This window comes from Gymnoscopelus braueri, assembly GCF_963280865.1.
Source record: "Gymnoscopelus braueri genome assembly, chromosome: 14".
NCBI lineage: Eukaryota > Metazoa > Chordata > Actinopteri > Myctophiformes > Myctophidae > Gymnoscopelus > Gymnoscopelus braueri.
This window is the reverse complement of record NC_137619.1, coordinates 20,946,867-20,964,263: the sequence shown is the minus strand read 5'-3', so window position 1 is coordinate 20,964,263 and position 17,397 is coordinate 20,946,867. Positions and strand designations below refer to the sequence as shown.

The following is a 17,397-nucleotide window of genomic DNA, read 5'->3' as shown; positions in this document are numbered from 1 at the left end:
AGTTGACCAGGGTCCCCCAGGGCTTCAGGGACTTGGTCCGCTGATTTCTTTCCTTCTACACCAAATCTCTTTCGATCCACGATCTGCACTACAACGCAATGTGAATTTGTAGGTCTGCTATTGTTGCTGAACGTTTGCCCCAACATCTGATTCAAAATAGGGACTCAAGCGTTCATGTGGTTAACCCAAGAAGACCTGAGGCAGATTCTACAAATGTCTTCTAAATCCTAACAGCTCTCTGAAACACTTACAGTATGTTGCTGTAATATCAAGTGGTTCTCAAACTTTTTCATGTCAAGGACCCCCAAAATTATATGTATTTGGCCGCGGACCCCCATCTTAAAATATTTTGTTCCAGGTACCTCCCCAGAAGCAAAGATTTGAATACTTTAATACTTAAAATATTGTATTAAAAGATTTGCTCGTTGTGCGGCACTCAGATGCCGCACTACGAGCTTGTATATCTGCTATTTTGAATAGCCAAAGTATAAAATAATGGTTAAAAGTGGTTAAAATCTAAAACGACAGATGCTTTCCCGGTTACCTATTCCCTTAATGGGTTACATTAGCACTTTGGATTTGACTGTGACCCTCGTCTTCCTCTACTCTTCCTCCTGGTCTGAAGCCCCCACCCCCAGCAGAGTGACGAGGCAGCTCTTTCAACACAAACAAGGAGTCTGTTGTTTTGCTGCATTCCTTCACCTTGTCTACCCTCCCTTCTCTTCACTCTCTCATTCCCTCAATCCACCCCTTCCCATCTTCCTTCAATCCCTTCCTTCTTTGCTCCTTCCACTTTAATATTTGCTTGCCATCTGTTCTTCCAAGCTCTTTCCCTCCTTCTGTTGTTCCTTCTCTCCATCTACCCTCGATTCCCTCTCTCCCTCCTTCGTTTGTTGTATTCCTTTCTTCCAACCTTCTTTCGCTCACTCAGCACCACTCCTCTACCACAGGGGTCTTCAGCGTTTTTCAGGCCAAGGACCCCTTAGCTCAGAGAGAGATGAAGCAGGGACCCACCACTACATATTGTATAAAATTGTGTTGCAGATTAAACTTTTTCATAGATCTCATAGATAGTTGGATTCATGTTAATGTGTATTTTCAGATATTTAACCTTTAAACCCTCAATATTTAGTCAACTTTACCATTGGCTCTGTACTTGAGCTTGTAGCTTGTATTTTCGGCTAATGTTCCCCACCACACAAAGATTTGGCGGACCCCCTGTTGTAACTTTGAGGACCCCCTATTGAAGACCCGTGCTCTACCAAGATGAACAGTTCCTGGATGCTGCCATTTTGGTTTGAGGATACATGTACTGTAGGGTCCAATCTCCCAGATTCTAGAACTTGTAGAAATTGTGGGTCAGTACTGGTTCAACCAGTTTACAAGCCATACAGACAAAATCAAAAGCTTAGATTTTGTCTTTGGTGTCTGTGTGAGACCATTTAAAAAATAGAAAACAAATTAACTCATTGAGTGCCATAATTATTAACACATCGGGTGCCGATCACGGTCTGGACCGTGTTTTCACATAGTAGCGCTCTGGTGCCGTTCACGGTCTGAACCGTGTTTTCAGTCTTTTTGTTTTTTTCGTGCGGGGCTAGAGCAGCTCTGGGAGTACCCATTGTGATCCTAAGAAGGATAGGCCAAATGGATCACCGGAAACAAAAACATGGCTTCCATCCGCTTCCTGTCTATTTCCTTCTTTAAAACGCCTACATCTCCGAATCTGTTTCCGGTGTGGAAAACCGCTCATGCGCGATGCGCGATCCGTCCCGGTTGTAACTTGCGAGTGAAATGTTATGGTTCCAGGCTGTAGCCAGGGTCCTCGCGCTACATGAATGGATGCTTTTTTTTACGTGGATTTGCTGGTCGTGGAGTCTAGAGCTTTAAACAGCAAAGCGCAATCAATGGGGAGAATGCTGGCACCCACGGTAAGTTGTTATGAAAAAATGCTGGCACCTGATGTGTTAATATCTATTTCTGGCCATTACAATTTTAATTTTTTTATTTTTTCAAAGTAAAAAAAAAGTGCTTAGGAAGCGAGATACAGCCTTTTTCAGTTATAAGTTAAACAAGGAGTGGATGGAGCTGCACATCTTCAGATAATGATATCTTGGGTTCAGGAAGATTTCTTTTTTTTTTTAGTTTTTTTGAAACTTTTTTTCTCGTTTTTTCAAAAACACGTGAAACACGTTAATGGCACGTTGCACCATAGCGCTAAAACACGTGAAACACGTTAATGGCACTCAATGAGTTAAATAACAACGCGCCACAGTCAAATCAGTTCCCAGTTTGTCTAAAGACGATGCCAAGTTCAGGTGTGTCTTGGGATTTTGTGATAACCACCATAAAAAGCGCACTCATTTACAGTATTGTCAAAGTTGAAAAACTTTTAAATATATTTTAGTAAATCTACAAGCTTGAGGTTATTTTGCACAGATATGAATACAGATATATATATCTTTTTAATGTATTTTTTATTTCAGGGCGCAAAAAAATTATGACAGCATATACAAATCAAAAACATAAGAATTACGTTCCCCTCCTACCCCTGAGGACTGTGCCAATTACTGTCTATATAATACAATAATGAATACCATGATAAACATTAGATAAAAACAACACAAGATTTTGACTTTCCCTTTTTGACGTGCCTTCCTTTGGCCCAAAACGTTTGGAAACCACTGCTCTAACCTGTCAGCGCACAGACAGACAGGTTAGTGGCTGCTCTGTTTATTTATTCTCAGTCCTTACACAAGGACACAGCTCTGCAGAATAGTAGGTTCAAGAGGCCAGCCCGGTGTTTTGACTGGGTTCTATTCACATGCCATTTGTAGTCTGTGATGGTCTGGTAAAGCCCAATGCTCCCCCCCCCCATTGACTGGCTGCGGACCAGAGGTCAGAAAGACACCGAGTGGTCCTAACCCCATCTGTCAGCCAGGTACCTAGTCAATCAGGATGTCTTGTCTTTCGTAATGTCACTCTCTCTCTCGCTCTCGCTCTCTCTCTCTCTCTCTCTCTCTCTCTCTCTCAACTTTACAGTGATTGTATTTAGCTAAACACACTCTCGTCTCTCTCTCACACACACACACACACACACACACACACACACACACACACACACACACACACACACACACACACACACACACACACACACACACACACTCTCTCTCTCTATGGGCGTCTTGTCTATGGACTAAACAAAGTGTATATAAGAAGACGCCAAGTCTTCTTTAAAACCCCTCTCTCTCTCTCTCTCTCTCTCTCTCTCTCTCTTAGTGCAGAGTTTGTTGCATGTTGAGTGAATGTCCTGCGGCAGTTCCCCTCACTTCCAGCCCCCCAAACATGCCTGTGTAAAGATAAGGAGATACTGTGTGTGTGTGGGTGTGTGTGTGTGTGTGTGTGTGTCTATCTGTCAGTGGTCTAACCTGGTCACTCAGGATATGAGGTCAGTAGGGGTTGACCTCAGTGCACCTGCGTCTTACGTTACCTAACCTGTCTTGTTGTTTTACATTCAAATGCACCAATCTCACCAATTCATTTTGTTTCCCCCCCTGAGTAATAGCACTATTTAATATAATCATGTATAAATATGTATACAAATGTATAATGGAAATGTACTGTCTATATCCCTGAGATTATAATGATACGCATATAATGTGAAGCTGCTGATTGTCATTGTGGTTGAGATTCTGTTCACAAACATGGTTTTTAACCACTTTTGACCTTTCGTCCATATTTGGGGATTTTACGTGAAAATTTCCGATCTAGATTCGCATTGGCTTTAGCTGTTTTCAGATAGGTCTTAAGTGGTTTATCCATGTCTATAAAATCAACCACCTGTAACCAGCGTTTGTCTCCTCTCAGGTCAAATCCATTCTACGAGCCGAGGACCTCCAGCCCGGTACAGTCCTCGGCGGGTGCTCCCTCCATGGACATCAGCCCCGCCTCCATCCAGAAGAGGAGAGCTCCGCAGCCCCCCGTCGTCACAGCCTCCAGCCCCTGTCCCAGCCCCAGTCCCCAGGCCTCCAGGCTTGGCTCTGGCCCAGACAAGGCGCGGGCACAGCCAGGCGGACCAAGCCCAGTAGCAGCCCTAGTGGGGAGAGAGCTGGCCTCGTCCTCCCCTAAGGTGAGCCAGTTTCTATTATTAGGAACGTTAGAACACCACAGAATTCTGGTGCCATCTATTGCACACAGGGTGTATGTTTGTTAGGGTTGCCATTTCACAGGCAATGCACACATTACATCGGCAAAGAGGTTTTCAACACCTAAAAATTCAATGGAGAAATTTCAAAAGTGTCATAGATTCTATATGTGAAGGTGAGTCGGATGAATTGGGAGCAGAAAGTCAGAAATACAACCATTTTATACACCACAGGTAAGTTGAACATACCTTTAAAAAACAACAACACTGGTATGATGATAATATAATCCAAGAACTATATCTTTATACTTTCATAAGAGTCCACCCCCTTTGACGTTTTCCACGTTGAACCAGACAGTACACAATAAAATACTCAGTGTTTTTGGCACTGGCTTCCCTGATTGGCCAACCGTAAAAGATAGCACATTTACAAGCTCACAACACATCACGCTGCTGCACGTTGTGAGCTTGGAGATTGGAGATCTTGCTATTTATCGGCTTTTTTGAAACCCATGTCGGTGGGACACAGGCAGAGGCTATAGCTATTTGGGGGTTCCTTTGCATGGAGAAGTTTGGGAATATCTGTGCGACACCATCCCCAGAACAGAGAATTAGTTTTGAATGACAGGGTGTCTAGTCTACACGGTAAAACGGTACGTAACCAACCACACACACACCCCTACAGTGTCCCAGCAAAATACACACACATCCACACACCTCTGCACCGCGGCTCATTCTGCACTGCGTTTCCGTCTAGTTATAATAAGTGAGTGTCAACTTTGTAAAGTGTGCGCGCACACGCCCGGCGTGCGACGTGCACGTGTGTCCACGTCCAGCCACCCCTTATATTAGCTTTTTTCCCCGCCCGTGAAATCCCATCTACTGCTCTATTCTGTATGCTCACGGAGCTCTCCCACCACAGCACCTAATTTGAATATAGGTATTTGTTTATTGGGGTGTTTTCATATGTTTATTTATTTATTTAAATTAGGTAAATCACAGCTCGCTGTAATTAAATGGCTGACGGTCACACAGACTCGCAGACTGAGACAGACCACTGGCGGAGAATGATTGGCTGGGGTGTTGGGGTGGTGGTGGTGTATGTGTGTGTGTGTGTGCATTTGGAGGGGGCCAATGAGTGTATGTGGGGCTTAAACATTGGGGGCTTAACCACAGCAGAGCGATCACATGTGGGGGGGTCACACATGCACGCACACGCACGCACGCACACACACACACACACGCACACACATACACTCTCTCTCTCTTACTGTACAGAGTTACACACACCACACGCACATAACATACGCGCGCGCACACACACACACACACACACACACACACACACACACACACACACACACACACACACACACACACACACACACACACACACACACACACACACACACACACACACACCCTCCCTCCTCCCACCCTGTGCAGGCTGGCTAGCTGTGTGTTTTAGTGTAGCTGGGTGGCGTCACTGGCCGTCTATGTAATTATGGCACAGTGCCTTTATCACCCAGCTGCAGTTGCCTGTGACCGTGGGTGAGGGGGCCTAAACCACTTTAATTACCCAGAGCCAGTGGCCTGTGGTGGGGCCACACTTCGCCAAGAGCTGCCCCTGCCTCTGGAGCTCTGGGGGCGGCGGGTGGGAGAGAGGTAGGGAGGGAGAGAGGGATGGGGGAACGAAAGGAGGGGAGGTGGGTAGAGAGAATGGGCGGGGGGAAGGGGAGAATGCTGAGGGAGAGAGGAGAGGTGAAAGATGGAGGGAATAAAGTGGTGGAAGAGAGAGAGATTGTTGACAGTGGGGACGGTATAGAACCTGCAGTGTTTGTTGATGTACACAGCCAGTGTGAATAGGTGTCTGTTTTTTTTTCTTCTTTTTTTTACTTTTTCTTATTCGCACCAAGCACCGTGACGCGCACGTGTGTGTGTGTGCACACACACACACACACACACACACACACACAGCATCGGTGTGTAGGCAGTGAGATGACCTTTGAATGTATGAAGTCAGAGAGGATTAAGAGGGGAGACGTTCCCACAATGAGGGGCCAGGACGAAGCCAACACATCACACTATGAATGTGGAGTGCAGATGTGTCTGTTTGCGTGTTGGCATGTCTGTGCAGCATCGATGTGTTTGTGTGTGTGCGCTTCTATGACATATGACTATATCTGTGTGTGTGTGTGTGTGTGTAGGTGTGTTAATGTATGCATGTGTTTGTGTGTCCTTCTATCTGTGTGTTGCCATCCTGACTCTGTATGTATTCTGATAGAGGCCCTTTTATGCCCACGGCTCAGCTCACTGAATATGTATTTCAGCAGGTGTAACCCTCCCCCAAAACATAGTTAACCTCTATCTCTCTCATATGAAACGTGTGTGTGTGTGTGTGTGTGTGTGTGTGTGTGTGTGCGTGTGCGTGTGCATATTCATTTGCACCCTCCACTCACACCAACAATGGGTTGTAGGCCAAGATAATAAAAAAAAAAAAAACACATGCATACATCCACACACATGGAGCAAGACAACTATTCCTAATCTCTGAGTTTGAATAGAAATTGATACATTGAGAAAAAAAAGGAACACGATTCCCATTTATACCTTTACAACTTTCCCTGAAGGGGTCTTGAGAAATCCCACTCCCGTCTCGTTGAATGGAATCATGCCTGGGCCGCCCGTGGGAGATTAGCACGCCCTGTTTCAACGCATATCCATTATATGTGTTCCAAATGGATGTGCCACGCTAATTTGGCTTAACTTGGAATAATTTCCACATTTTTATACTTTTTTTTTAAATTCAAAATTTAAAATAGGAGAAGGAAGATGGTGTTGAACTTTGCTTCAGGTGTGTAGCGGTAACCTCCATGTCATTGCATTGAAATGGCCTCTTCAGCAGCAGCCTGTAGCAAATCAGGACATCTACAGGACATATGGCGTGTGCTCACTTAACGCCACATACATATGTGTGACACACATGGATTGGATTTACATGAAGCCCTCGCAAGAGCTCAGAGCACTGGACGGTTGCCAGTGCAGCTCATCCAATGGCAATTCTTTCAAGACATTAGATGCAGTCATACTGAACCGCTGCAGTGTAACCGACATTACCTTTATTCATTTGGAGTTTGGAGATTGGAGTTGAAAGTATGTGGTTAATGATTTTGTATCCCTCTTTTCTTTAAACCATAACTTGCCCGAGGGAAGGTTTGTTGAATGTACAGTATCATGTCCTTGAAGAATAATCCTGCTACGCAGGCATTGAACTATGTCTCTTGTTGGTTGTTTGTTTGTTGCTGAACTTAAAAGAGAACTGGAGCTTACTCTACATATGTGCACCAGTCAAACATCCCCAGGTGTGCATTCATACCTGGGAGCTGGCCAGAGACGGTGTGAAAACAGAGGTTTACCAGCCTCTTGTTGGATGTCCCCGCCTACAGTACATAACCCCATACTCTGTCCTCAAAGGGCACCGAGTGCAAGCTCAGCGTCTGTGAAGGATGCCGGAAAGATGGAAACATCGCCAGGATTAATTTAAATGAACAGAGGAGGGGAAAGGTTCCTGTCGGTCGGGTCGCGAGCTCCGCCTGGGCCCCGATTCAGTCCATCTCTCCCTCACTGATTTCACTCCTCCCTGCACTCTAGCGTTCCCCTCATTCCTCCCATTCCTTCCGGCTGTCACTGACCCCCCCCTCCCAATCCATTGACTTTTTCTCTCGCTATCTTTTTGTTCGTAGGCGGCTCACTCTACACTTAGATGCTCTGATCTTTTGGATTTTCATCAGGTTTCCGCTTCATGAATTATGTGTCTTATTTTCATATAAAGAAAAGTTGGAAGCCAGCCAGGGAAAAGTTTGAGATGAGCAAGAAGTTCGACGTTATCTCCGTATTTACATAAAGGCTTTGAGAAGCAGTAAAACTTGGATCTTCAACTGTCGGCTATTAGCTGAAATATCAAGATGCAGGCAAACGTTGACTTGGGCACACATAAAACATCTTTACATTAGTGCTTTAACCCATTCAATCCGGGAAAGCATGCCAACTGTGTCATTTTAGATGTCTTTGACTATTTTTGAAAAATCCTGTAAATGAGTGCAAATCTTTTAATGTATATATTTTTTTAAAGCGAACATTTGTAAAATATTTTGTTCCAGGGACCTCCAGAAGCAAAGATTTGAGTTACAAATGTTCGCTTAAAAATATATATATATTCAAAGATTTGCAGAAATGTTCACGATTTTTCAAAAATAGCAGATCTACAAGCACTCTGTGCCGCTCTGTGAGCTTGTATATCTGCTATTTTTAGCGGTGCCAGCCGCTCTACATTTGACCGTGTCTGTGTGTCCGTCCGTCCGTCCGTCCGTCCGTATGAGCACGGCAAAGAAGCAACACTGCACACGTGCACACAACATGAACGCAGTGTGCAATTTCCGTGATATTTCCACGCATATTCCCACTAGGCCCAGGAAGAATTGCCTCCCTTTTCACATTGCCCTGTTATAGCGCCACCAGGAGGCCAATTTTGGCAAAACAATTGTTTTTAAAATACTTTTACACATTTTCTGCAAATGTCACGCAAATCATATTCCCACTAGGCCCAGGAATAATTGCCCCCCTTTTCACATTGCCCTGTTATAGCGCCACCAGGAGGCACGGCAAAGAAGCAACACTGCACACGTGCCCACAACATGAACGCAGTGTGCAATTTCCGTGAAACTTTCCACGCATATTCCCACTAGGCCCAGGAAGAATTGCCCCCCTTTTCACATTGCCCTGTTATAGCGCCACCAGGAGGCCAATTTTGAATTTACAGGGATTTAACATTGTTTCTCTAGTTCATATATAGCCCAATTAAATAAACTCATCAAAGGCACCGCTTCCTTCACACAGGGTGTGATTTTTAATAGCCAAATGTAAAATAATGGTAATTGCTCAAATCTAAAATGACACAGATGCGTTCCCGGAATGGGTTAAATTAGTTTGAATGTGTCTGTAGTTACGCATATCTTTTTGATAGTACTGCACTGAATTAGAGTTCACGTGGTACTGTACCTTTTATTGATCATGAATAAATACAAGATGTACGTCGTCACTGTTGGGCAGAAACCTCCATATTTTAACTTTTGGTGTTTTTTCGTTAATTAATGCCCTGCTTGATCAATACTAACAGTGTCACACAAAAGTAGCATATCTGTGAGATCGAAATGTACACACACACACACACACACACACACACACACACACACACACACACACACACACACACACACACACACACACACTGTACACCCCCATTGAACCAATACCCTAGCTAATGTTGTTTCCTTTCCCACCTCCTGGTAGCACATCACATCTCTTTAAGTCTGTGGTTCTCAACCTTTTCTTCACCTTGGATCAATGGAACCTATACGTAGTATAGTATTGGTTCTTATTTATTGTTATCACTTTCTTTATATTAATGTTATATTATAAATCTTTGTGTTTTGCCAATTATTTGGGGGCCCAATTGCAATACCCTCTCGCCCCACCAGTGGTCCCCGGCCCACCGGTTGAGAACCACTGCTTTAAGTTAATCAAAGGCTCCAAATTAACCACAGTTTAGTGAGGGAGGGATGTGAGAGCTTCCACACCAGGGGAGCCAGAGGCCAGAGGCCTCTCTCCGTTCCCAGCCTTTTGTTTTCACGGCGCGGGCTGGCTCCAAATTGAAATTAGAATAAATTAGCATTATTTAATTGAGTTCGCACAAGGCTGTGATATTTCTTAATTAGCTTGCACCGAGGGTTCGCCCGGGAAGGGGACCGCACAGACACTGCAGAGTTTTGCGGAGGTTGCTGGGATGATACTCTGGGCGTCTTTTTTATCGTTTTTTTAATAGTATGTGAGCGAACGGGACAGATGTTTTCTGTCCTGTCATGACCCCTCTTCTGTATTTAAGGGCGTCTCGTCTTTCTATCACCAGTCTTTCATCCTGTCTTTCATAATGTGGACCAATGTTTTCCTACCTCGGAAGTACCTACTGTAGGTCATGTAAGTAATTAATGGAGCGGTATGTGACGTTTACTCGTGACATTTGAAAGATGCCTACTTTTCCCATTTCATTGTTTAATTGCTGCTTACCTACTGTCGACACTGAAAACTGCATGATCACTTGCTCAACTGATACTAGTAACTGCGGTTTCTGTTAATTATCAGCGATGGAAATCTTGTATTGTCAAATTATTGTTTTGCTGAATGTTTAATTTAAACCATGAATACATTTAAACAACCTAGAGGTGAGCTTAGTTTGTCCGGTTTGAGCGTGATGTTGGCGTTTTCAGCACCCTCTCTCTGGTGGACTAATTTAGACAGAGTGACATGCATGCATACAGACAGACAGACAGCGTCATTGCAATAGTTTCGCATCGCTTCACAGCTCAACTAATAAGCAATGAAAAGTGAGTGAGCATGACCCCAGGTAATAAATAGGTCCGTCCCTGCTTGAGACCAGGGGCATTGAACACACTGGCTCTCATTTTGCCCGGCTGGTCCTTCCATAAGCTATGTAATATTAGGAGAATAATCCGTTAGAGGAGTTTGGGGTAAGGCAGTACTTCTCAATGTCCTTCTCTTCCCCCTGTATGGGACCCCACCCACCCAGTCCCCTCCAACCCCATTTGCTCTCTTTGAGTGGTCTTGTTATTGGATCTGCTGAGAGAGTCGAGACTCAGTTCCTGCTCCAAATGCAGCGGAGGTCCAATCACTGGGGTTCCTGTTGTGGTGTGGTGCTGCAGGGCACAGCTGTCACCAAGCAGGGGGAAGAGAGGAATGGGACATGGTCATTAGACATTATGGCCCAAATGCTCAAAATTCGCCGAACTAACTGATTTGTTTTGTTTTCCTGGGCTACTGGTCCTGTTTCAAAAGGCTGATAACAGTTAAGGCAATGAATGGATAGATTGGTAATGGGTTATTTTCTATAAAGGGTTCTGCTTGGATTCAGTCTTAGATGAGGCACGTGTGGAATCAGAGAAAGAGCCTTAATCACCACTTGTGTCGCTGGACAGAAGCTGTTTATCTTCAATATATTGTGTAGGGAAAATGTTTTATTGAGATTGGTCTGAAGAACTCTGTGGCTCTGACCCTTGAACTTAATATTATGGGATGCTTCTCATTTTGTTGCGCTAGGAATAGAAATGTGTTTTACAGTTACAGTACGCTTGTTTTAAGTTACTCTAGAAGATAAACTCTAGATCTACTCTATGCTTAAACTCTAAATATGTAAATTATGTCACCAGACATGGAAGGATGGTGGGACTGGACTCGTGGTCAGGGGCCATGGATGTGGTCATTTCCTAAATATTTTGAACCATCTATCTGACACATCCAAAGGTAGGATCCCTATGTTCAGATCTCTCTGAACATAGGGATCCTACCTTCATAACTTCCATCCCTCTACTTTCTCAACTTCTGGACAGAGCAGCAACATCACTCTGGGACGGCTCCTTCTACAAGCAGCCTTTTTCTTAGCTTCAACTTGTTCAACTTGTCTTTAGGAATATCTGACCCTATCTTCTAGGGTCTTGTGGGCAGGAAGTAGGTTTGAACTACCTGATTTAATCGATTATAAAAAATAATCGATTTTAATAAAATAACCCTATTTCCCAAAATGGCGTCGCATCTACAATGCGACACAGTGCTATTTTTGCAATTTTTGGTTAATCAAACTAAATAACAAAAATAACAAAGAGTTTGCTCTCATATGTTGATATATAAAAAAATAGAAAATATTTTAAAGACATGCTTCTCAATTATTCAATTAACCCATTAACTGCCAGAGGTATTTTCATATTTTTTTAGCCAGTGCCAGAGTTTTTCGTTGTTTTTCTCCGGTGATTTTCGGCCAGAATAAGGAAAAACACGGTTTTTCACACGGTATAAAAGACAAACGGACAGCTCAACTTCTATTTTCTTTGGTCCGGGTGACTAACAGTCATCGTCGTAGTGTATCACGTCGTTTTCAGGCCGATCAGCGGGCCGGGAATTGTCGAAAACGTCACATCCTTTGAATGACCGGATATGACGTGGGCCTGTTTGGGAGGGGGTGAGCGAGGTGATCAATGTTTGGATGTGCTGCTCTCTACTGGTGGAACAATCGTAGGTGCTTGACAACACAATCAGAGAATGTATTTGAATGAAAAATTACAAAACAAAAAAATTGCTGGCACAGGGGTGAGTACATTATGAATAAACTCTGGCAGTCAATGTGTTAACACGGAAGTGGATAGGAGTCTAGATATTCGAAAAATCATATCTCCTTGGTCTTTGGGTCAAAAAAAATAATAAAAAAACGTTCACGTAGATCTACGCGATCGGCACGTGGTGGCTTTAAATAGGTTCGCGTAGATCTACGTGATTGGCAGTGACTCAGTTAATCAAAAAAGTAATCGATAGCATAATCGCTAAGAAAATAATTCATAGTTGCAGCCCAAGCAGGAAGTTATTGATGTAGGGTCCAACGCAGAATGCCCAGAGAATTCTCTGAACCTACGAGGAGTGACTCATGTTTGTATTCTGGTTATGTCAGTCTGTTCCGTCTGAACAGATTATGGTGGTACACTGTAATTATTCATCAAATTGAACAAATGACACTATAAGCTAAATGTGAAGTGTATTTTATGAATTTGTTGCCAATCAAATTTTGTCCTGAGATGCCATAAAGCAGTGGTTGTCAACCCTTTTTCATATCAAGGTCCATTATTTATTCGGCATTTGAGCTAGACCCAAGACTTAAAATATTTTATCGTTGGATAAGATTTTATTCACAATTCCATGCTGTATTGATGTTGGTACCATAGAAGAGATAACAGGCTAACGTTGATCAAAATAACAATTCTTCTACATTCTCTAATTGTGTAGACTTCTTGTAAATTAAAGGAGCTACACCATGAATTTAAAAAAAATATTTGATATTTAATATCATATGGTGCATGTCCCTCAAACCTTTTTCAAAAGGTTTGAGCCTAAATCATCACTCAGATATACTCATCCCAAGTCAATTGTCTCTGGCTTATACAGCACTTTCAGCTGCAATACCAAAACGTCCTCTTGGGCAGGGGGGGGGCTACTGAGCAATTCTGTCTGTTAATAAAAAAAAATATTAAAAAAAAATTTAAAAAAAAGGAAAAATTCTGCATAAAAAGAAGCATCTAAGAAAAATACAAAATTGAAAAAAAAACACTTTGAATTTTTTTTAACAATTCCACCAAGTGTTTGAGGTGCCTGTTTCACCCACTTCCGGGGGGCGGAGCCAAAATCCGAGCCCGAAGTATTTGTTCGTAGACCCCCACTTAGGGGGGGTAGAAAAAGTTTCGGAGCGATTCGGGCACTTTTCATTTAACATTGGGTTTGCCATCATTAATGTTTGTGACATCATAAACATTTCCATTCTGAGATCGAGAACATTTTTTTGGGTACAAGAGACACTGGGGACCCCAAAAAATACAAAAAAACAAGAAAAAAGTGATTTTCATGGTGTAGACCCTTTAAGTAATGCAGATGTCAATAATTTAACTCTTGAGAGAGTGAAATGAAACCAAATCCATTTGGTTTCATTTTACGCTCTCAAGAGTTAAAGATCTATAACGGTCCATTTGGTTACCAACTCTCCATCATTTAGCTGGGGACCACCTGGAACCCCCTCAAGGACCCCTGGTTGAGAACCACGTGCTGCCATAAAGTGATGAGTGTGTGTATCTACTGTATGTGTGTGTGTTTGTCTGTACGTATGTACAGCATGTGTGTCTGTGCATGCAGCTGGGCATGCACCTGCTCGTTAGCATGTAGAGAGGGATGTGTTTTGATCCCGCTATTGTAACGCGGCTATCATTTATTCTCCTTCGCCACTGCTGGGTGCGTTGTCGAGTTCACCACGACTTAAGCATCGCAAAGAGCTCTGTCTCTCTCCCTCTCTCTTTCCAACTCTCTCTCTCTCTCTCTCTATGCTTCCTCCTAAATACCCACATCGTACCGGTGTAAAAGGGCCCTCCGCATTGCACAGCTTGTAATCTGCCTGTGGTAAGTCCTCCCTTGGTTTTATCAGCCAAGGATTACCTCACAAGCTCACAGAGAGAAAGAGAGAGGGAGAAGTAGAGGCAGACAGAGAGGGAGAGAGAGACAGAGGGATGGTCAGAGAAAGAGTAAGGGAGAGGACAATCAAAAAGCAAGCCACATGAGTCAGGCAGAGAGAGAGAGAGAGAGAGAACGAGGGAGGCAGAGAGAATTGGGAAAACAAGTCAAACAGAAAATGATGAAGATTGACCAAAATGAAAACAGATGAGTGTGTAATCTGCTCCCCAGAGAGAGAGAGAAAGAGAGAGAGAGAGAGACCTGGTTTTGAGTTGAAGGGAAGTTTAGAGGGGGAATTGACTAATCCCTGCATGATTGATGTGTGCTGTGGGAGGCTCTGTAGCAGTCTAATAGGGCTTATGAGGATGCACAAAAAGGCCTTGTGTGTGTGTGTGTGTGTGTGTAAGCAGGTGTGTGAGTATGCATGCTCATGTGACGTGCATGTTTGCATTTTTGCATGTGAGAAGAAAATATGCATTCAATTGTGTGTGGAGACACACACACACACACCATTCGGGGTGTGTGTGTGTGTGTGTGTCTTTCCCTTTGCTAGCTACTAAGGCCAAGGGTCCGAATAGCACAGTGGACTATAAGAGCGAAGAGGAGGGTAACTCTATCTTAATCTGTTCATAATCTGCCCCTCATCCAGGTGTGTGTGGCCCTAAACCCAAAAGATGCTGGGTATGGGGTGGGGGGTAGGGGGTTTAGGGCAGGGGGAGATGAAGTTTAAGGGGGCTTTGGGTGAGGGGATACTGGGTGTACTCCCTGGACCCCCGAGATATCACAGACCCCCCACATGTCCCACAGTCCTTCAGTCATACCTCCGCACCCCCCCACCCTCCTTCAACCTTTAAGTGGCCACCAGCATATTTTAATTGAATTAAACCCCGTTGCACTCCAGAATTTAAAAAAGGGGACCATTGAAGTGCTTTGTGAATTAGTCTTGGTGATTTGTCTGTCAAATAGTGTGCGTGTAAGGGTGTGTGTGTTTCAGTAAAAGAGAGTGCGAGCACCAATGATAAGGCTTTAATTACCTCTTTATAAACCCCCCACCCTACCCCATCTCCCCTCACCAAGCTACTACAGTATGCAGGTGTGTGCTCGCGGCCACCACAGGAAATATTAACCAGGCTGCCTGGAGCCCACTCATAGATCTCACGGAGGGATCAATGCTGTAGGTTTCATTTGAGCACTCTTCCTATCGGCTCACTTGACCTTAACAAGGTTTGGCAGCGAGGCACTCCTCTGACAGACCCCAAGAGTCCCTTTTATGATGGTAATGCAGCCAGGAAACGACACACACAGGGTCTCTCTCACGCTAATGCACAATATGTCTTGAGGGTTGCCTTTTGATTTTTGCCGATGTGGCATTTTGGAATGTTGCAAGTCATTCTGGGTCACATCAGAAGCTCAGTATCTACAGGTGTGGAGAAGAGTGATTCTCAACCTTTTTAATTTCAAGGAACCCCAGTTTGATATGCGTAAGTCCATAGACCCCCAGTTGATACGACTTGTATCTCTAGTACCCCAATCTACACTATAAAATGTGTTGATTTAACTCTTTGAGTTACAGACCATTGCAAACCAATTCAGGGTCACTTTTGCTACTTTGCCTATTCCTTATATTGCACTTAACAGAGCAAAGACAGTCTGAAGTTAACTGCACGCACACATGTACACATGCACACACACACATGCACACATAACCCCCAACCCACACAGCAAAATCCGGTGTGTTCATTTGAAATATCGGTCCATACCAGCGCCACACAACGCAGGCTGTCTGCTCCTCTTTAACTTTGCTTGTCTTAACTTTCCTCCTTTACGCCCCCCCCCCCCTCCCCACATGTACACCTCCATGCCCCACCTCGCTCGTTCCCTTCTTTCTGCTTGTGTGTTGCATTCTAGAGCCCCCCTGCCACAGCACGCCCCCTCCCCCCTTCCTACCACAGCCCCTCCCCTGGCTGTGTGTGTGTGTGTGTGTGTGTGTGTGTGTGTGTGTGTTGTTGCGTGTGTATTCTGATCAGGAGTGCCGGCCCGTCACAAGGGGTGACTTTGTAATTATGTTCATTTTAATTGGCTTCGCTATCAACCCGTCTCATCACTTTATGAGCCCACGCCAAGCTGGACAATGACGGTCTGCAGTGGCAGGGGGGTTGGGAGGGTGGTGGTGGGGGGGGTGTAACTGCTGTGCGGAGACCACCCCCCCCCCACTTACACACACATCCCTGTCAGCCTCTTTTACCTGCAGAGTCTAATTCCTGAAGTGGCCTCTTTAATGAGTTTTCCCTGCCGGCACGTAGATTAATTGATAAATGATGGCCTTATCTGCACGGCTGATCTCTGAACCCAGCGCACCCCTAATTTGTTTGTTGAAGACGGCAGTTAAAAGGAGATTAATGCTGTATAGATTTATGGGAGCATGGCACCGCCATTGCCCCCACCCCCTCTTCTCTTCTCTCCTTCCTCTTCCTCCTTGTCCTACGGCCTTTAAGTTTGTCTTTAAGAAAGCGAGAGCAGGAAGGAGAGGAAGTGAGACCGCAGGGCTGAGAAAGAGTTGGTTGAGAATCTCTCGTGCTGAATCCAATAATGTTGATGGACATGAAACCATTTCAGTTTACACGGTCCACTACAGCCTAGAATACTCTGCTACCGAGGTGGGGTGAGGAGGCATTTGGAATGTTGCCTCCGCAGATCCATTGAATGTTCAGGTTTTTCTTTTAATGTCACTGCTACTCTACCTCCGTTTGGAAAAAGGGGCCACCCAGGGAGAGGCCAGAGAAATGAGGAGAGAGAGACATACATGAGAGAAACTGAGCTATGAAGGGAGACTAAGCTTTGTTTTATTTATCAGTAAATTAATGGAGTAAGAGGTCGCTGGACAGAAGTGGTCTGTTTCGGCTATATACCTCATTGTTTGTTCTGTAACATTCACTGTAGGGTGAAGATCTGGTCTAGAATCGTCACTTTCCTTTTGGAAATTGTGTCTGTTATTGATTTGTCACAGAACTGGGTAAATGGTTAACATTTGTGAACCCAGAACGTTATTTCTTTAAAAAAATAAATGTCTTGAAAAGTAGGTCGAAGCGGAGAAGTGCTCATCAGTGGCAATCTGAGTGAACCATTTCCAGGGTTTCTGT

General features: G+C 44.2%; 1 protein-coding gene across 2 annotated transcripts in view; it reads left to right on the top strand.

The window, feature by feature from the left end:
• ehbp1 (EH domain binding protein 1) overlaps positions 1-17,397 on the top strand; it is a 211,459-nt gene that overhangs the window by 73,395 nt on the left and 120,667 nt on the right. For both annotated transcript variants that reach the window (XM_080448704.1, XM_080448703.1), the window contains exon 10: positions 3,871-4,132. In XM_080448704.1, the coding sequence (XP_080304830.1) occupies positions 3,871-4,132 (262 nt within the window). The remainder of the gene's footprint in view (positions 1-3,870; positions 4,133-17,397) is intronic.